Genomic DNA, 22,379 nt, shown 5'->3' with positions numbered 1-22,379 from the left:
CGTGGCTTTCTGCTGCAAAAAGAATGAATGCTGTAATTACAATAGATATTAACATTTCAGGGCTTGCGATTATTGAACAGATTGCAGCCAACTCATCCAGCACATGTGTTTGAATAACTGGTCATTCTTCATAACACACAGATTACAAGTTACTTCGCTCCGTAGACAAAGAAACACACAAAGGACAAAACAATGAATAGAAAAACAAGCAGCAATAACAAAATGCCATTGTGGTACGATACAGATCAACACCCTGCAACAAAGCACCACCTCCATTATTATTCTCTCGATGATCCAGAAGTGAACATGGGCACGCGCAGAGGTGAAACAATATTTCCACTGCACATTGGTAAGTTGATCAGAGAGCCCCTTTTATCTGGAGGTCGGTTTAGTTGCTCAGGTCGATGCTGTTGTTGCTGCGTGATGTATGAATTATACCGGCAGTCGTGTCAGATCGTAAAAACATCTCTGATCAGTTTAGTGAGTAACAAATTTAGGGAGCCCAAGGGTACAGTCTGAAATTCCTTGTGTCTGCTGCTGCTGGGTAACACCGAGGGTTTTCTGTGCCGTGTGGATATTTGTCTTGTGGAATTTGTCCCTTTTTTGGCATGAAGGACGGAGAACGGTTGTCCTATTAAATTCTCGCCCGTATTTTCTTCTCCCTCCGTTCGAGAGTGAATGTGAAGGGGCAAAGTCAGACAGAACAAAGTTTCAATCACCCACTTAGTCCCTTCCTCCTCAGGAACACGTGGCTGAGTGTGCTGCATAAACGCACTTAAAACCACAGAGCCAGGATGACATAGTCTTTAGTATTGCTGCCTCTAGGGGCACTTTGACGGAGCGGATTGTGTCATATTCGAGACTCTCGGTAGAGCATCGTCTAATTTTGCAGATCTGAGGTGGCAAGAGAGGCTCCTTGTTGATCTCTTGTTTGAAATCACTCTTTATTTATGGCTTTCATCTAATAATCTGTCATGTAGCTAATAATTAAAAGCTCCTCTTCAGCTTCTGCGTATCCACGTCTTCCCACATCTAAAAACCACACCAGACACGTGGTCATTTGTGCCAGGAACACACTGTCCATTCGATTTCATCTGCACGGGTCAAGAAAGGTGAATTCCCCGAAGCTGCATTTGGTTCAGACAGAATTCAAAACATTCAAGGTCAAGTTGACTTTCCCTTTTTCCTCGGAGCGTTTTTCCCTCGCTCCTTGATTTAATCTGTTATATTAGAACTGGCCCTCTCTGGCTCCCTAAACCAACGCCACTGTTCCAGGGAGCGTGCAGCCATGTTGCTGAAATGTTTCTGTTAATTGATTAACTCTTTCACGAAGAAGGCGCAGGAGCATGCATTCAGTCAGTTTCAGCCCTCGGACTCCAGGAGGCGCTCTAGAATCGCTTTGGCAACTCGAAATGCATTCAAGAAGTCCTTCATCTCTAAAGGCGTCACTATTCTTAACTGTGCAAAGTGACTAATGGGATTGAAGCCACAGACGTTTGACATTAACTGTTTTCAATGTGCAATGTGACCCTCTCCACGAATGCTCGCTGGTTCTCCTCTGTTGTTTTTCTTTGTGTTTGAGGAGCTGAAGACAAATTTCCATCTAAAACAGATCTATGCTATTCTAATAGGACTTTACCTCTGGCTTTTTAAACTGTCTATGAATCAAAGTAAACACACTAAAGGGATTTTTAGTGCCCATCTCTCTCAATTATCTGATAATTTCCTATTCTAAATAAGAAAGATAAGATATTCTTTCTAATAATTAATTGAGAAGAATAATTAGAAGATAAACTGATGGAAATGTGCAGCTTTGGCCTGGAGACAGCTGTCAAAAGTGGGTCAACCCCTTGTCCCTGATTTATTAGTTGATTTTATTGCAAATGATTGCAGTGATGCCTATTGTCATTTACTGCAAACTAATCCGAAACTATCTTCTTCCATGAACATTTTGACAGAAGTCAACATGAATTAAAAGCATTACAGCTGCATTTGAAGACGTTAAATTCTTTGCATGTCACTCTGCAAGTCTACAGTCGCAGGGTTTACTGCCAGGTGCATTAATGTGTCAAGAGACAGGAAAAAAATTATATTTGCTCACATTGCTCTCGGATATGCAAAACCATATGTCAAAACCATAAGTGGTGACATTGTCCTTTTGCTCAATGATCTTTGTCGTCTTGGTGCAATGCAATCCAGCAAAAACAACTTTGCAAGCAGTGAAGCGTCCTCCAGACACGGGGCGTAAAGTAAATGCAACAGGAAGTTCAATAAACGGATCGTATAAAATCTGACATTGTAGAGTTTAACCTCAAAAGTCACATTTAGATATAATTTGCGGCTGCAGACAGATTTGAATTTAAATCCATTTACATGTGAAAATGGCCTTGGAAGTTTCCCCCGTAAATACATTCCGACTTGTCAGATGCTTTTTTCCGTCTGGCTGGTGAAAACTGTTTAAGCTGGAAGAAACGAGACGTCCTCAGCTGGTCGTCCGCCATCATGCCCACCGTCCAATTAATGTTATAGCAACAGATTTAGTGGGGCCTGCTCACGCTTAACGATTAATCTGTCAAAACCCAACGTTAAAGATCTGTTTGTGTGGTAGATTATGTATCTCGACTTGCTTTTGTGTTGTGGCAAGACAAGTCCCCATCCAGCTACTTATTTTCTCAGAATGGTATGTTCCCCGAGAAATGTGCCACTTTCGGCCCGTCGTCAAAACAAACTTAAATGGCCTTACTTTGCGCTGATTGCTCTTGCGTTGTCATGGTTTCGCATCCATTAGCGGAATAGCTGGAGATTTGTCTGACATAAACCGAGGTAAAAGCACTCAACGTTTGTCTCCTTAAAATAGTGGTGACATTTTCTCCACTAAAGTGTCTGTCTGGCAGGCAACACTGAAACTTGTCAAGCAATTCGGTGGCCCCACAAGTTTCATCCCCCAGCCGACGAAAACGGCATCGCTCCCTCGCTCGCGCGGGGTTCTGAGTTTTGGAGCAAGGTGCCACTTCACATGTCACATTTAAACCTTTCATTGAACTTTCGTTCTTAAATCACAAACATTTCACAGGCTCCGGTTGGCTGACACGTTTTCTGTCTCATTCTGGGGCCCTCCATCAACCCTGTAAGGCTGGAGACCTGTTTCTTATCCTCTTATCGGCTCTCAAATCGGTTGTCCTGACAGCTCACTAGATAACCATTTTGTGTCACAGTACAAAGAGCATCGAAGCACCTTAATCTGCGGCTCCTGTAGGGGATAAGAAATGACTGAGAGCGAGCGTCAAATAGGCCGGAATCCTACAAAATAATCCTGAGAGCGACATCCTGCGGGATTTTGTTTTCTGCAACATAGGATCTGCGGCTGCCGAATTTGTACAGGAGCTAGAAATCTCAAGGTGACTGGTAAATAAATGCCGCAATGAAAAAAAAAAAAGGATAAATGTGGCTGATAAAATACTTTGACTCTGGGGAGGTTAAATCTTTTTGGATCGGAGGCAACAAGAACTGCAACAAAACACAAAACTTGCTGGAAAGAAATATAACACAAGTCTCTTCTCTCCTTCAGCTCAGAACTGTTCGGGCCTGCAGACGTGTTCCCAGTGCTTGGAGCAACCCGAGTGCGGCTGGTGCGGAGATCCCAGCTGCACCGGGAAGGGCCTGTGCACGGAGGGCTCATACCGGGGGCCCATGAAGAGAACAGCCAAGCAGGGCCAGCAGGGCCAGTCCCACGACATGATTCTGGAGCCGGGCATTTGCCCCAAAGACAAGGGCTACGAGTGGGCCTTCATTCACTGCCCCGGTAAGGCCTCCATTTCCTGTCCCTCTTACTGAAATGACCCATCACGTGTCCTAAGTGTATCTATGAGAGAAGTATCGACTGTCACATCTTCAGTTTAAAAAGATGCTCTTATCAAGGATTCCTGTTACAGTTTCCCCGTGAAACTAATCCCTCCCTGCTGACTTCATGAAACCTTATTCTAGTATTAATGCTCTCATCAGTCTCATCAGACCACGACATGTTAAATGATAAAATACTCCACTGCTGGTTGTAATTTGAGAATGGGAGGAGTGGTCTGTTGCTTAGTTTTTATCATTAATGTGTAATAAACCTTGAGATATATTTCATTTTGTAAAATTCATACAATGTAGAAGTCATATTTAAAGGATGATATTTGCCTCATATGGGTTTACGTCTCTATACGCCTCAGTGATGTATATTTTTTATTTTATTTTATGAAACATTACTCCCTATTTCCTCAGAAAGACATTGTCCCTCAAGATATGTGTTGTTGTTTTGATGCCAGGCTTCACAGAACTGAATTACAGTTATTGTCATGCAAATGTCAGAGGTAGAAAAATAATGGCTGGTTAATTGTAACAATTTATGAAGGCTGAGTGCCACATAATGTACCGCGGCGGAAAGATCAGCATAAACAAGCATTTATTTTTAAATATAACTTTTCATTAAATGTACAATTCTTTAAAGGCAGTTCAGATTAAGTAATCATTAAATACAACATGACAAAGAAGACACAAGCTACTGAAAGCAAAAACAACAACACTGTGACACAACTGTGAAACAGCCATGTGACTTGCAGACGGATAAAGATTGTGACAGTGTGCTGGCAGAATTTCCTCGTCTTGTCCCAATTCATTAATAATAAAAATCCATGTTTGTTCCACCTTGTGTTGGTCTCTGCTGTGAAACCCGCCCTGATATGTTTTTTCATCCTCAGCCTGCCAGTGCAACGGCCACAGCACGTGTGTGAACGGCAGCGTGTGTGAACAGTGCCGTAACCTCACCACCGGTCCTCACTGCCAGACCTGCATGCCTGGTTACCATGGGGACCCCACCAATGGCGGCAAATGCCAGGGTGAGTGTCGCATCGCCACACAAATTACATATTCTGCACACACACCACTTACTGGTCTCTGTTTTGGTGTCAGCAGTCAACAGATGTGTTTTTTAAACCCCAAAACTCTTTCACCTTTTCCCTCTCGACTGTACATATGTTATAATCAACATCAAGTTTAAACAAATACATCTGAAATGATCTTTGGCACCTCAATTAAGAAGAAAATCATCCACTTACTGCTTTCTAATTAGTATGTGGTTTCATAAACTTTCAGTATTACAGCAACACAACCAAGAGAGGGCACTGTTGTGTGTTAATTAGAATTAGTGACAAATTGTCTGTCTCGTTTGATTAATGGAAATAATGCACCATGTGTTTTTATATAGATTTCTATGTCTATTCTGATTCATTTTTGGTTCTGCCAGTGAATATAGATGTATTCAATAGAAATGTGAAGATAATCTGTGTTGCCTGGACAAACACTCCCTGTGGGTGCAGAGTAGATGTGGTGCACTGTGGGAACTGCAGGTGAAGCTGAAGGTCAAACACTCACCTCTCGTGTTACTGTGGTTTTTCATTCGAGCCCTGTGGACAGAAAAGACACATGCACACACCATGTATGTTTTGTGGGATTAAGGGATATAAAAACTCACAAGCAGACGAGTCGTACAGAGCTGACGACATCTAGCATCCATCCAAGCTCTTAATTACTATCGAGGATTAGGTTTAAATGGACATTAAATCAATATTAATCAATAAATTAAAAGTAAAGTCTCTCTATGAAATCAATTGCAGATTGACTGAAGACTGCTAACACAGCGTTGTCAAGAAGACAAGTGTCCCATTCATGAATAGCATTCCTGAGAAATTACATGTAGGCTATTCATTGTCAGACATGGGACAGACACACAGACACACACACACACACACACACACACACACACACACACACACACACACATACACACACACATCTGGGAGCTTTGCGGTCTCAGGTACCATCTGTTAATGTATAGACTATAACCATAACCTGTAAAATGAAACTACACAGGTGATCCCCTGTGATGGGAATATTCTTCCCCTTGTTTCGGAGCCCGAGGACAAAATTACCCAAAATCATTTAGTTACATTAGAACACATTCACACTTTTATCTAAAGGCGTAATCCGTGTTAATTGAGGCATTTTACAAAACAACCTCTTCGGTGTGACACATACTCAGAGAGAATCCCTACATCTCAGGCTGTGAGAAAGTTAAAAGCAACTGGCAGCGAATTGAAAGCAAAAGGTCAAATTTCTTTGGGTCCATTTTTCTCCATCGTGTTTCAGATCTCTGAAGTTCACTCACCCTTTTGAGAAAATGCACTTGTTTACCATCTCACACAGATCAATAGCAATTTCATCTCGGTGTGCTCAGTGCAGCAGATGAAACGTTGCTAGCCTAGCCTAGCTTAGCGCGAACAATGGGAAACTGTTATAGCAAAAACTGTGGAAGATGTTTGGTTTTTTTGTTCCCTCAGGACTTGCACAAGGACACGCAAACCTATATATTTATTTATATATATATATATATATATATATATATGTTTTTACTTTATCCACATGTGTTATCTAACCAGTGATGCCTCTGTGCCTTTATTCTCTCTCTGACATGCTCCATTTCTGTCCCCATCTTATTTTCCATCTGTGTTTCTGTGCCCCTTCCAGCCTGCAAGTGTAATGGTCATGCAAGCGTGTGCCAGGTGTTAACTGGCAAGTGCTTCTGCACCACCAAGGGAATCAAAGGAGACCAGTGCCAGCTGTGAGTACACACACACACACACACACACACACACACACACACACACACACACACACACACACACACACACATTTTGTATGACGTACACAAGGGCATATGTCCTGTGATCATCACCTACGTGGGCTGTGTCTACCTGTGCTTGGTTTTGGTTTGTAGACAGGCGAACATCTGAGGTCAGCGTGTTGTGAGTTGGAAAGGTAGTTGTCCTTAATTTAGTTGATTTCATTGCTGCTGTAATATCATTTTGGAATCACCACTCGACACTAGGTCCAATGTGCTAAATTAACTTCCTCATTCAAATATCGTATCGACAGAGGTGAACGCTAAGCGATCGTGCAAGCTGCATCCACCTCTTTTTCTTCTTCTGTTATTTAATGCTGTCCCAACGTCCTGCATTTGGTCCAAAAGTCTGAGCAATTCCAAAGTGTTGTGAAGTGTTTTCACGCTGCAAATGTCTGAGGGTCTGGACCAAACAAGTAAGGTGTAAAAATGCTGAAAAAGAATCCCAATTAGAAAAATATGTAACGCCAACGGTGCCAGTTACATGACGCACATTCCATCCATCCCCCAATAAGCTTGTCTGCTTCATAACATCCGAACTGGAAGCATTTAAAGTCAGTCGTTTTGTTCCCAAAAGTTCTGAATCTGCAACACAGAGGTCAAATGAGAGCTGCACCGTCAATGTTATGACTGAAATTCACTGAGTTGAGGTAACGTCGATCAGAAGCGAGTCTCTGGGCTGCCTGTCACCCGGTCTGTAATCACTTGTGATGGAGCCCTGATGAAATGCTCGGGGCGATTTGAAGGGAGGCCCATTTTGACAAGAAAGACATACATATAAGGGAAGGTGTTATGTGCTGTTCATGATATTTTGCTGTGAGCTGAAAACACTAGAGTATTGGTTCTGTTATTCTAGTAGCCGCCCGTGTTTATGATTATGTCTTTATGGAGTCGAAAACAGCTTCTTTTATTCACCATTCGGATTTAAAATGCGACAGACAGATTAAAATATGGATCAGATTGTCTGTTAAATTATGTCTAGGCATATTATTGCAATTCATTTCTTTTGTATTGAAGTGCTGACATGGTTAAGCCAGAGAGACGCATACACACGAGACGCAAACTGACTTTCATGAACCGTTCTATTTTAATTATATAATGGGATTCATACAACGTGAGCTCCGAGGTTCCCACATAAAACCGAACAGCCAAAGCACATCTGCAAATCAAACAATTAAAGCAAATCTATCCCAGACACTTGGCAATGCAGTAAAGTTTCTAGTAACTGTGACGAATAACAGCTTGTTTTACCTTCAATGTTTAATTTGTTGAGCTGATGAGACAGATGAGGTCTGTATTTATTTCCACAGCCTGCTCACATGGAAACTACACAGAGACAAACAGTTTACACATTGTCACATGTGGGATTAACATATGAGAGGCTTCATGCAATGTATGTAAACCATGTGTTTACATTAGCTGGTGTGCAGAAGAACATTGTTAGTGTCTGTGATGACACAAGTATGACATTAAAATACAAAGTGTTTTTGGAGAACCACATGTAGGGATGCTGTGATAGTCGATGTTACCTAATCGAACCTATTTGTGTAGATTTGTGATAAAAAAAATCTCTAAAAAACTAGTTATCACTACTCTGCTCCTTGCAGCAGCAGAGTCACATCACAGCCTTATCACCTGGCAAGAGGAGAGTTGACAGACAAGGATGATGAAGAATGGTTAAATACTACAGATAAATATAAACTGTACTCATCCAGCCCTGGTTAAGGTATCATAATAATTTCCTGTGTTCGGCGCAGTTGTTTAACTGGAGCCAATTGAACAAAAACTTTCTAGGTATGCTCAGCCGTGATGAACACGGTGTGAGACCAGTGCTTCACCTCCATGTGACACTTTAAGTTTACCAAGTTCATCACTTGGGAAAATACAAGGGAGCCGACATCACAGCCTTGATAGCATCTTGAAAAATATGCACAACACTCACTGGGTGAGAGAACACACGAATATGATGAAGAGGATGAGAGGGAGGGAAGTGTTCAGAATGAGACCTCTTCAACACCCTCCCAGCTTTCTGTTGACTTTGACAATAAATAAATGACACTTGACTCAGACGACATAACGTCACATTCATTTTCGGCTGCCAGATGGAAAGCAGCACAGTGCAACGCAGGGCGACACCCCGATAGCAGGTGGCTAACAGTTGATTCAAACGACTCATTTTCCACCCTACAAAATCAGAGTGAGGTATCTGAGCCGGCCAGGCACCAGCAGGCCAATCATCATCAGCCATTTAGAAGGAGGATGTGACCATACAGCTCCAGAGCCAGATTTAGGATAGTTCCTGAAAACTATTACTGATTATCAGCTTCGAATTTTGCCAGCAACATAAACCACCAGAATATGTTGTTAATTCAGTCCCATTTACAGACTCTCATTAGATTGGTGATGTCATTATCAACAACCAATATTTTAGTAAGGTCGTTAATCTCAAAATCAAGATGCATTTTCACATTTAGAAAATAAAGTGAGATCTAATTAGTGAATGTGCGGACGCTGACTAAAATTTGAGGAGGCGTGTTTGTCATTCGCGACTTGTAATGTAATTTCTGGTATCTCATTACATGTAATCAGTGTCTCCCCCGACCTCTGTCAGCCACTCACTCGCACCATCCCCGGCAATAACCCTTAAACAAAGACCTCTGCACAAGGGTACTCTGCCTCCTCAGCAGTGTACACAAAAAAGTACACACACACACGTGGCTTTCACACGCGCATGCACCACAGCCACCGATGCCATTAGGACCTCCGAATAATAGCCGCAGTAATGAAGTGAAGGGTGCATCGGTGCAGAATGGAATTGTTTTTGAAAACAATTGATGAGGTCCACGCTGCGTTACAGCGATGAGTCAAATGAGCGGCGAGGGGAAGGTTTCTTTTTATAGTGCTCATTTGGATACGTACATTATTCAGGATTCTTCTCGTGCTGGAGGTAACGGGGGTTTAGCTCGGCGAGTGTGTGCACGCGCGTGCGCTCGCTCCGGCCCCCGTATGTGTGAAGGACACTATAGGTTCATAGCGAATTCCTCCCGCTCACGTGTGTTTGTGTCTGTGTGTGCATTCTGCCTGTTAAATCTCACAGAGTGCACTAGCACAGACAAAGGTTCAGGTTGAGTGTAGATCAAATTAAGATACAGTGCAGGGCTATTGCCTAGAGTTCAGATGTGTGCACACATGCATGTAGGTGTAGATTAAATTAAGATAAAGGGTAGAGGAGTTGCATTATACACTTCATGATGAGCGTGTGGGTATGTGTGTGTGTTTCTTTGCCATCTGTAAATGCCAGGAAGCTCAAACGCCCCAGGAGTGATGTTCTGTAAGGTTCAAAAAGCCATTGGCGCCATTACTCCTCCGTCCTTTGTACCGTGGTAAAAGAGCCCGTCCTCTCGTGTTTAACCTTAACAGGGATCTGGCTCTTCCCCAGCTCGGCGTCCTGCACCCATTAGATCGGCCGGCGTGCTGATGCTTGTCCTTCAGGATTCTCTGGTTAGATATCGTGCAGCATTAAAATCCACCATGATCAGATTAGTTGATAATATTAATGCACGAGTATCTGGGAGGGGTGAGCAGCTCCAAGAAAATGGTATACAAGCCTTAAAGATATAATATGTAACAATTCTTCATTAAAACGTCTAAAAACGACAAAGACATATGTTAAACATTTCATTGACTATCTAAAACTATAAGGTCACGTTACAGTTTTACGAATTTTTATATTTATGATCAGATGTGTTGCTTCCCCCCCCTCATTTCCCTGACGTTTTTTTGTGTAGAACCTTCACTGGTGATGGCGTCTGTCTCATGAGTCCAATTTTAGAAGCAGTCTCTCCCCCCCCGCCCCCCCGCCCCACTCCATCACTGTAACATCACTAACGGCCACCTCCTCCTCAGTGACATTCGTGCCTCTGTCGGTTTGCTCCTCCGCCGCTCCGTGTCCTCGCTGACTCCTTGACACCGCCTCTGATATTCTTCTTCTCGCACGTCTAATTGGAAACTGTGAAAGAAAATCGGCGTGATAATAGATATCGTAATGTTTCTCCACCTTATTTATGGAGTTCCAGGGCACATGTGTGATATTACTCAGCCTGTTTATTAGGTGAACGACAGCAGAGTGAAGATAAACGAGATCAGATCGTAAACAGTTAAAATGCATTGAGAGATACATTGAGCAGGAGATGGAGAACACTGCTGCCCAGTGCCTTATGTTCCTCCACATAACAATGCTTTGGAAAGACACACTCACACACTTACCCTTGACAACAACAACAGTCCATGTTGACAAATTGTTTTCTTTGTCACAACTGAATTTAAAATGCAGAGTATTTTGGCTGCAATACCACAGTAACACTCGTGTAGGAAAACTGTGTACTGTTAAACTGCATTGGCTTGAGTAAATCGCACATGAAACACTGATCACAGGCAGTTTCTTTCATCCAAGTTATGAAATAGAAATCTGACACTATTTTTATATTTTCCATTTGTGGTGACATTCAAGTATCGGGCCTTTATTTGAGCAATAGTATTTGTGTGTGTGTGTGTAAGGAGAGTTATGGAACTTTATCTCAATCCATGTGTCATACTTTTTAAATGTGTAAAATAATCCGCAAATGCGTGTTGAGATTTGCAAATGTAATGTATTTAGAGTGTGTGTGAATGATTACATTTGTAAACATGTACAAATCTTATTCCACATTTCCAGAGGCTTTAAAACTAGTTTGTCAACTAACCACAACGGACAAGAGGCAAATGCAACCTTGTTATCGTCTAGTTTTCGCACCATGTTTGCTCCTTTGTAAAATATCTAAGGAAGCATCTTGTATTTCAAAAGAAATTTGTAAAATTTTGTATTTACAGTACATAGAGATTTCGTAACCTTATCGACCACTCCAAGAGCTTTGCAGTGCACGACACATTCACACAGAACTCCTGTACACAGCGCTTTTACTATTACACTCGTTCGCAGCCCTCAGGGGCAATTTGGGGCTCAGCATCTTGCTACTTAGGAATGCTGACTGGAGGAGCCAGGGATCGAACCACCGTCCTCCTGTTTAGTGAACGACCCGCTGTAACTCCTGACCCAACAATTTATCAAATCCAGCCCCCTTTTAAAAGAACTAATTTTGATTGGTGTTTTTTCTTAAATTGGATTCAACACCTCGATTTAAAACTATAGGACTGTTTTTCCGACTCCGTTTTCCTACAACGGATCAACTTGGTCCAATACTTTGAGTTGTTGCTCGGTGATCAGGTGGTTACGTCACTGTGTTGCTCTGATAAACAAAACTTTTCTCTTCCTCCCAAAAAATCCAATTAACTCAAACTATCAGATTATTTCCTCTTTGTCAGAAGTACGAGACTTGACGAGGAGCCAACAGCAGGAGCTAATGCGCTGGCACTCGGCGCACACCGCTCTCCGATAAGAGGCGTTCTTGCTCTCAATCTGTTAGCACTCGTCTTCATCTTGTTCTCTCCTCTCTGTTTTTCTTCCCTGCAGATGTGACTCAGAAAACCGTTACCTTGGCAATCCACTCAGAGGAACCTGTTACTGTGAGTAATTCTCCACTGGACAGCTACTTGCTGGAAAGACAGCTCATACACGTACACATGGACACACACACACACACACACACACACACACACACACACACTCACACTCACACTCACCCCTCCTTGATTATTCTTGGCTATTCTCTCTCCGCCTTTCTTTCTGCCTCTCTCCGCTTCTCCACTACTTCCACTCTTCCGCTCAGGGCAGATGGAGCGTCTTAGCACTTTGGCACCAGGGGCGCTTGTTTCGGCGACAGAATGACTTGTCGTGAAAATGTCAAGTGCATCAGAAGGAGTGAGTGATTGAAGTAATCAAGGAGACGGAGGAGTAAAAAACTCTCCACTTGTCTTCTCACTCACTCAAATCGCCCGCCTACTCATTCATTAATTTAGGGAACTTGACTAAATGGCAGTTTCACTTGTCAAGTAACAGGAAAAAATCTATCAATGCGAGCAATTTAATAAAAACTGCATAATGAAAAGAGGAAAAAAAAACAACATAAAGTCTGCCCCCGGTGTTGAGCTGGTCGCACATCTGCTCCTGTATTCCTGTGCATACTGTACGTGCCGGTGTTTGTGCTGTGTGTGTTTATTTTGCATGATGATGCCGTGTCCTTCACGGTGCCGCGGTACTTAGTGATTCGTTATCTGCTCTTCAACACTCTGCTACTGACAACACAGCCCCTGCCAAGGTTTTGTCCCCTTTTTTTTGAAATGCCATAGCCTGACACCAGGCTCGACGAGCGAAAGACGGCAAACTCAAAAGCCCGCAGCTTGTTTTAACCTCTGTGCGCCACTGGGACTCCTTCTTGAGCTCTGTCACACAGGATTGTAAACACGACGCTCCTCACACCATCCGAAAGGCCGCTGACCACGGATTAACATGCAGCACTCATTGTGACATTATCAAATGTCCTCACTGTGTGAAGTATTCGCCCTCTCGTTTTGAGCTTTGAGCAAATAACGCAGAATGCATTAAAGATGTTATACATTTTTTTTAATCTAAATATTAATTGTTTATAGATTCTTTATTTACATTTTGGGAAATTATGAATTTCTCTGTGACAATCTACCATTAATTAACAATGAAATACCTAATTAATCTTTGTAGGTAATTGCTTCAAGCTCTCCGTCATGGTCAGGTATTCGTACTTGTTGTCTGCTTGATGGGAAAATTGTACACCCCGATCGCAGTCACTGGATTTGATTACAGCCATTTTCATTTCACTTGACGCACTGTTGCTGTGAAGTTTCTCTTGATCACACATTTGTATTTGTATCTCATCACTTCGGGCTCTCAGGCTGGCAGCTCGGGTTTGTGTACACGCCCTCAGAGAGTTGCTTCTCCTTCTTGTGTGAGATGTATTCTCTGATAATCGGAGAAAGATACAACATCTTTTCCTGTCTGATTTTCTAAATAGACAATCTCCTGATCGACTACCAGTTCACCTTCAGTCTCATCCAAGAAGATGACAATCACTACACCGCCATTAACTTCATGGCCTCACCTGAGCAGGTAACAATTTTCACAAATCAAAGTTCTCTGTCCGGTAACAGAAGCAGCAACATCATAAATTGCTCTTCTGGTTTGAAGACGTGACGCGAGTGCAGCACTCTGTTAAATCTGCTGCTGCATTTAAGGTCTAAGGTGTTTTTCATGTTCTTCATCTACAGGCAAACAAGAACTTGGACATGTCCATTAATGCATCCAACAACTTCAACCTCAATATCACCTGGTCGGTGGGATCAACAGGTACTTTCACTCGATTTTACAATTTTAATTAAAGTATTGCAGAACTGTCTTGCTCTGTTTTTCTCCTTCTGATATATTTCATTTATTGATTCCAGTCACAGTAAAGTAAGTTTAGTGTTAAACAAGTTCACGGATTTAACCTTTAACTCTAAACAAGACATTCTCTACCTGAGTTGTAAATTCACTCATTAGACCAAATAATCAAACATTTTATTCTACACCTAGAATATTTATTGTCATCTTTATGCAAAATTATTGTGAATCTAATCACCTACTTCCACAATACTCATTGAAATACTGATAAAAGCCATTCAGGGTTTAGAAATCGAGTTTGTTCTGTAGAAAATTTGCTTTAGCACCTTCTTTGTTTTGTGTTAATTAAAGTCGTCATTAAGTCAGTAGGTATAACAGGACCTGTAACGCAGCCTCTCCTGGTAGTGAGTCCTGTGTCACTGTTGAGTGGATATTATAGGTTCCCTGAGAACAGACACCCAAGGACATCACGTTCCCTCCCTTCCCTCTCAAGTCATCTGCCACTTTCTCCGTGCCCCCAACCACACACAGACATTTTCCAACCACTAAAACACTCTAAACTCTCCTGCGCCTCTCCGTCACCTTAACCTTTGCGGCGCACCGTCATTAATATTTGAAGCCGTGTCCCCTTTACCCGCAAAAAGATATTGTGTCTCAGAAGGAATGGGAGCCTCTTCACAATTGAGGAGAGCGTGCGGCGCCTTTGGGTGGGTGGGTGGGGGGGTGTGGAGGGTGATTTCAATTAAGATAAACACGCTCACATAGCCACACTCAAGCTGTCATTTTCACTTCTTTTGTTTCAGAGTTGTGGGTTGGAATGTCAATGTTGAGGACTCACTGACACGAGCAAGAATAAGAAATGACTTGAAACATTTAGGAAAATAAACTTTTTTTAAAGGGGTTTGCTCAGAAAATGTAATAGATTTATCTCAATATGGTTGTTAGGAATTGTATATTAACAAGACGCTCTTAAGGTTTGCTCCTAAATTTGACCATGTAGTATTTTATTCAGTGAAAATATCTTTTATTCTCTTGAAATCTTGTTATCTAACGTCCCAGATATTACACATTTTAACTATCAACTCTTAACTGCACTCATGGAAATGGACACAAACAAGTGTTGTGGTAAACAGCTCGTCTTTGCAGCTTTTGCTCTTAAAGCCATCTGCCTTCTGTCCCAAATGCTAAATTCTTGGTGTCAAATAAACTAACGCACTAGCTCATAGTGTGTGATATGGATTCAAGTGATGAATAAGTGCCAGTGTGACTCAGTCATGCCCCCCCCCCCCCCCCCCCCCCCCCCCCCCCCCCCCCCCCCCCCCCCCCCCGGACGGCCGCATTTCAGTTCCTCTCTCAAGCTGTGCCTCGCACATCCGTGTTCATTTAACAGTAGAATATGGATGTCGTGTGTAATTATACAATAAAGCTTTACTGTTTTAGGTCAACTAAAAAGTGTGTTTAATGCACATCAGACTTAATAATAACTGGCCATGCGACCTTCCCTGTTGTTTCAACTGGTTTGCTCAACCCATTAATGGATTCATAATAATACGTTGCAGCCGATCCGGTGTGATTTCTGCTCAGAATGTGCAGTAGGTGAGCTCAACGAGCAGTGTGCTGAACATATGGCCTCTTTTGCCTCAACAGCCGGAACCATTTCTGGTGAAGAGGTGCCTATCGTGTCCAAAACCAACATCAAGGAATACAGAGACAGTTTCTCCTGTGAGAAGTTCACCTTCAGAAGCAACCCAAACATCACCTTCTATGTCTATGTCAGTAACTTCTCATGGCCCATCAAGATCCAGGTAAGAACTGAGCCTCTGACCTTCAAACGACTCGTATGGAGCCGATAACACAGGGATCAAGTTGTTTCTGTCTCATGTGTTATTACGGATTTCTCACTACATGTACAGTCTTCAAACAGATCCCATTTTATAAACTAGAGGGATATTCTTTATCTCCATATGCCATTTACATATATTGAGGTCAGACACATGTTATTAAAGTAGGAAAACAATTCCTGGATTCGCCCCTTCAATCAAATCTGCTCCAAAACTTAACGGGTTCTTTCCTGACCCACACCCCCACCCTTCCATCAAGTTTCAATAAAATCAGTCCAGTAGTTTTTGTGTAATCCTGCTAACAGACAGAAAAACGGCGATGAAAACCTAAACTCCTTGGTGGATGTAACAATGGGTCCCAGTTCTACACATAAAGAGAGCGGGGGGCAGCCATCTTTGCAGATGCAGAGCTCTGTTGTTGCTCAGGGTGATTTCAAGTGCACTTTATTCTAATTACAGGTTTAATGACCGATGGTTAGCACGGAGAGGTGCACAGCTGTTTTTTAGCAGGCAGAAGCAAGCACCGTTTAACCTTTTCTAGTCCCGCTGAAAGGAGGAAATCAAGGTTTTGATGTGGTAGATGGATGGGGGGGGGGGGGGGATTATGAACACTGTGAGAAATAAATGCCATATGCTGTTTTAGATTTGCAGGAAAACAATTAATCTGTTGTCAGGAAAACCCTGGGTAAGGCAATAAAAATAAATGGGGCTTTAGGACACACAGCGCTAATGTCAGTGACTGCAACAAAATGACAGACTCAAAGCAACGTGCAGAGATTTCAAAACAAAATCACTGAGGTAATGGGAGGCGAGCAGGCTGCTACGCGTCAGAACTGTGACTTTGACAAAGCAAATTTAGTCTGGACTCCTCTCCTCTCGTATATGCAGCCAGGTTGATTAACGGCGATAACTGGCCCCACAATTTAAGTAAACATCACTTTAGTTTATATTAATTCCAAAGGGTAAATAATAATTAATTTCTCAAACTTAGGATGTGTTTGGCACTTTGATAGATTTTTTTAACTTCTGGATACATTCAACTCCAGTCACTGTCGCTGTCTAGTCATATAAGGTATATTAAATGTGAACAGTTACACTAAGTTTTATATATCATGTTTAATAATTCATGAAAGTAATTTTAATTATTAGTTGCAGCTCCACAAACACTTTTACTTCTTAAAACAAGTTATAATTATATTTCCTTTTCATGTTCTCTTTTTTTAAATTAAAAACCGATCCTTCAGTCTGTGTGCCTGCAACATTTCTAAAACTCCAGGTCTCAGCAAAAAGCAAAAAGCTTTTATTGAGAAATTTGATAGATGCAGTTATAATTTCTAATAACATCACAAAATAGCCTTTTTGCTAATTAGCCCGCTCCCACATATTGATTTTCACATTTGTGCCGTCCCTTCCTTTCACATGGTAGATGCTCGGACCGTGTTGGGCTGATAGTGTCTGTGGGGGTCAGTCCATCTATGGAGGTGGCCTGGTAATAGTTTTCTATTAGATTACCTGGCCAGCAGTCTGTTATTTATTATGGAGCAGCCTGAGCTGTTAGAGCAAACAGCTCCTGTAACGGGATCAGGTCTCTACATGTTTGTCTTTATGATGCAGGGGTGAGAGCGTAGACACACGGATGAGATAAGGGCAGAATTCGAGGCCGAACCTGTGAGCCTTTTATATTTAATGCCCGAGAGCTTAAAATGGATAACTGTGACATCATCACCTATCAGGATAATTGTTATCCAAGAGACTGCTCCATGTGATAAAAGTCCACATGAAATAGAAGAACGTTCTCAACCGATGGGATCGATGAATAGAAATCAAATTAACCCCAGATATATTGCTTTGACCTCATCTTATGTGAAAAGCAGGGGCGGCCGACACTAAATAGAACGCTCCCACATGTTAAAAAGGAGCGAAACATCTGTGTATTGTGCTTTTTGAGTCACGTTAGCCATGTCAGTGAGCATTTCTTCTCAGATCAGTGATTCTCATTCTTTAAAAAAAGTCAAAGTGGGTTTGTGAAGGTGATGAAGTCCAGTGAAGACTCAGTCCTGCTGCACAACCTTAAAGATATAATATGTAGAAATGTTCATTCTTCATTCTAGACCTATGTATTATATTTTGTTGACTTGTGTACTTGCATTATCCAAAGTGTTTCCAACAATGTTCAAAACCCAGAACAGGAAGTTTCCGTGTAATTCCGTCATATCTGCTCGCCAGTTTTTTCTTTTCTGCCACTGTTTGGATTGGTCACTCGTAATGAAGGATTATTCATTTGCCGTTTCCAGCGTAACATGAATAAAACTTTAATAAGTTACCTCATCATTCAACGTGATTTTCTCCCGAGTCGCGTGATTTTCATCAGCAGTGGTGCAGAAGATAAGAACTCTAACAATCCCGGCGCTATTCCATGGGTCTTTAGTTACTGTTTTGACTGAGAGACCCCTAGAGGACACCATATTCAACTCTGGCTTATCACTTACATATGATGAATGTATTCAAAAGAGGAAAGTCTTATTGCATAAATAAATCATGACCTCTGCCGTTGTTTCAGCGCGACATCGGCTGAATCTTTCCTCTTTTCAAAAGTTGTGCCTCCAACGCCCCAAACACGACGCAAATAATCCACTTCAGAGAGCACAGCTTGTACCCAGCTACCCTTTGTGGTATCAATCAGAGGAGACTGAACACTGCAGCGGATGACGTTGTGTTTGTGCGTCTGAATGCTCTCAGGGCTTAATGCCTTCAAAGCATCCACAGCAGATAATGACGTGTCACTATGATGAGGCCCATCAGATATGATTTAGCTGCCAGGAGTGTGTGTAATAGCTCATTTAATGAAAGTAAAATAGATTTCTCAACCACTTCATAGACGTATACCAGATTTACGCCATACGTTTTTCGCAGATAAGCTGATTTGAAGCTCAGTGGTAGTGTTTAGATTAATCTGTCCTGCAATTATATCGGATTGGGATTCTTTCACTGTAGCTACTGTTTTTTTAAACTTTTTAACTGGAGCTATAAACAAGAACTTAATTAAAATCGACAGGAATCAATTACTGCTTTTTCATCTGTCCTTGGATTAGAATAAAATGAACTGGGTCAACCTTTAATTCTCACTAAAGCCATCCAGATCATTTTCAAACTTATTAAAATCAATTCACTTTCAGTTTTGTATAGTTTGCAAACAGACGACTTTCTGCCGTTTCACTGCATTTCTTTTTACACCGGCAGAAGCTCTAATGGAAGATCCTCCTGATAATCTTGCCGGTGACCTTTCATTAAGTCCACTTGGCTCTTCTAGCAGACCAGACCTGTCCACACCATATCACGTTAACCCCATCATAATGTCACTGGTCAACTGGGAGAGCTCAGTTATTACATGAGGCACAAATATCCAAGGATGAACCTTGGGCTGTAAATATAGATGGACAACCGTCGGTTCCCCAAAGTGAAGCTGCAGTATAGTTCATTAATCCCTCCTCCTCCACGTTAGTGGATGGGACCAAACTAAAAAGTCAACATTCTAGTTTTTTTAATATTACGTCTTTCTCTCCTTTCTCTCCAATAGATCGCCTTCTCCCAACACAACAGTATCATGGACCTGGTCCAGTTCTTTGTGACATTTTTCAGGTAAGTGCATAAAACATTTATACAACTGAGAAATTCACACAGTCAAGAGGCCACAATCCAGAATTTGATCCACCTCCCTCTTCATTCTCCGCTTGTCTCTCGGGGCTTATTGAGTTACTTGAGCCTGCTGGACCAGTTCTGCTAACCAGAGTACATGTAAATGCTTCTTGTCTCTTCAAGGTAGTGATTTCCCTTTTTCTTCAAGCTGCGAATGAACTGCCAGTAACCATTTAAATAGGTGCATATTGCTCTACAAGTAGCATCCAAAGAGAAGGCGTGGGCGAGCGAGAGTATGATGGCTCTTAATGATTTTTCATCCTCTGAGCAGCGATGGAAATCATTCTCTCATTCACATGTTTAAAATGAGTCAATTAAGCTGTCTGAAAAGCACAGCGGAGTCTGAGTAAATTTAGAGGATGCAAGTATAATTGAAAGATGTATGCTTTAAGTTAGATGCTGGCACACTGGAATGGATTAATTGAAGCCAACCCCTCTGAAAGGATCTGCCTCACAATGCCTGTAATTCTGTTGTATAAGCATGTTTTAATCATACCAGAGTGCCGGTGTTAAATTGGCTTATTCTCCATGTTTTACCTCACCCGCACATTCAAAAGAATTAACCATAAAAAGACGCAGTAGGTGAGAAATGAACAATTTGGCATCATGATAATTTCTACAGTTCCATAATCCACAATGCTCTTCTTGCAACAAGTCATAAAATAATGAAGAATGTGCTTTTATTTGCATGAATATCAAACTATGAAGCTGGTTGTGCTTAGATTTGGAAACGAGACACAAGAACAAATCACTTGTGGATCTTTTTTTTTTTTTTTATAACTTCTCCTCCGTGAATTGTTTTTAATCATTAAGCCGATGTCAGTTTGAGAGACAATAGTTTTTCCTACATACCCTGACATAAGCCACGGTGCTGTGTGTGCCTGTGTATCTGTGTGGGTTCATCTCATTTCAAGGTGTGCTGCCCGGAGTAGCTGATGGACTCACATTATCTGCGTAGGTGTCAGGGGAAGGAATTGAAGACAGTCTCTGCCCGAGGCACCTGCCCATCATTGCCCAGTCCACAATAACTTTCCCGCAAAGCTGTCACACACTCGGTTATCGTCTGCCTGCATCTGATCAAATTACTGTTGAACAGCCCAAATCAGGAATTCTTGCAGGGAAAGGGGAGAGAGAGAGAGAGAGAGAGGTTGTTTTTTTGCTAAAATGTGGGAACCATTTTTTTGTGAGGTCACACCGCAGACATAGGACACTATTTGATTGAGAGACACCAAAAGTTTTTCTTTTGGATATGACTTCTAGTTGTTTGTCCTTCTGAGAATTTATTTGATTTCAATTGATTGAATTCTGATACTTTCTAAATTCAAGGGACATGAATCCCAGCTTTCTCTTTAGCCTTTTTCCATTTATGTGCTTCATTAGCATTCACTGTATCTTTCGCTTCTTTTGTTTTTTCCCCATTGTCGTGCAGGTTATACAAATTTTCCGGAGTCTTTGTCTGTTGTCCTTGTCGTCCGGTTCTCACTGACCCATAAACTCAGGGAAAAAGGGCCCTGATGCATTCACAAGCAGTTGTGTGTCAACGTGTGTGTGTTTGTGCGTGTGGGAGGTTTGAGGAGGGATGAACCTGCAGGAAACATAATCAGCCTGATGACAAAATGTCAAATCACCCCACAGGGTTTCGAGACCTTCTTGTGCGAGAGATAGAGGGAGAAGAAATGACGGCACGATTGAGAGCAAGCTCGTTTTCTTTTGTGTTTATTCAAACATTGGTTCACCTTTTTTTTTTTTACACGTTTTCAGACACCAAGTATTTTTCCTCTTTTCCACGTTGCTTCACATTAACTTGCACGTGCTGCTTGAAGTTGTAATGTAGTTAGATTATGATTCTTGCTGTGCTATATAAACCCCAGGGTCTAATTTATATTAGTTTACGAAATCGGTTTCATTCCAATCACAACTGTGTGTGTGTTTTATTGCGATGAATTTACAACGTTTATGTGAAAGCATGTGCAGCACATTTACTTTTTTTAATCAATTCTTAACATGTCTTCTTTATCTTATGCAGCAGCTTCAGTTAGATTATTACAGAGCTTCTTTTGGAACGTTGCTTTATTCTGAACAGTCTGTGGAAAGCAGTTATAGATGTTATTGATTGTTTTTCTGTGGTGATAACTTCCACCCACTGTTCCCTCGATCTACGAAGCTCATATTTGTATTAACTTGTAGAGAACCGGAGCTTCTGTTTGTAAATGTGTATTTTTGTCCTTTAACGCCCTTGGGAGCGAGAAGATGAATGAATATGTGACTAGTCACAGCAGAAAAAGAAGCAGCAGCAAAGGAGATTTAAGCTCCAAACATCAGTCTGGGGATTTTTCACTTCTGTGCCCACCCTCACCTTCATCCCCCCCCCCCCCATCCCTAAAAGAATGAAATTCTGCGTCTGATGACGATGCTTTTATCCCACGTCCCCTTTTAAGGTTCTTTTGAACTCGTCACCTCTTTGCTTCAATCATACGCTCACGAGAAGCTGCCGTTCCTAAGTGTTATCACGTTCCTCTCAGGCCTTATCGCCTTCTCCAAAGATCCCGGTGAATGGATCAATCAGGTGCGGCAGGCGAAAGCTGAAAGGCTGCTCCGGTTTAAAATATCAAACAAGTGGGGCCATGAAATCAGAGCTAGTCACACGTCTCTGCTGAAATGTAGATCTTGGAGCAGTCGCCCCCTTTTTTAGAGCGTGGCACGTCCCAGAAGACAAGGGCTCACTGGTCATGTTACAGTGTGTGTTTCACATCCTTGTAGGATTGTTCCTGGGCAC

The 22,379-nt window shown here is 41.9% G+C and overlaps 1 protein-coding gene across 1 annotated transcript in view; it reads left to right on the top strand.

Moving 5' to 3' along the window:
* Positions 1-22,379, top strand: part of atrnl1b (attractin-like 1b) — a 54,219-nt gene that overhangs the window by 14,410 nt on the left and 17,430 nt on the right. Inside the window, exons 18-25 of the mRNA XM_034570148.1 lie at positions 3,569-3,802; positions 4,740-4,877; positions 6,565-6,658; positions 12,228-12,280; positions 13,702-13,796; positions 13,955-14,033; positions 15,714-15,871; positions 19,485-19,546. Coding sequence (XP_034426039.1) covers positions 3,569-3,802; positions 4,740-4,877; positions 6,565-6,658; positions 12,228-12,280; positions 13,702-13,796; positions 13,955-14,033; positions 15,714-15,871; positions 19,485-19,546 — 913 coding nt within the window. The remainder of the gene's footprint in view (positions 1-3,568; positions 3,803-4,739; positions 4,878-6,564; positions 6,659-12,227; positions 12,281-13,701; positions 13,797-13,954; positions 14,034-15,713; positions 15,872-19,484; positions 19,547-22,379) is intronic.

The sequence above is a fragment of the Hippoglossus hippoglossus genome, chromosome 19 (assembly GCF_009819705.1).
Source record: "Hippoglossus hippoglossus isolate fHipHip1 chromosome 19, fHipHip1.pri, whole genome shotgun sequence".
NCBI classification, from domain to species: Eukaryota; Metazoa; Chordata; class Actinopteri; order Pleuronectiformes; family Pleuronectidae; genus Hippoglossus; species Hippoglossus hippoglossus.
The sequence above is the reverse complement of the archived record's forward strand: the minus strand, read 5'-3'. Positions and strand labels throughout refer to the sequence as shown.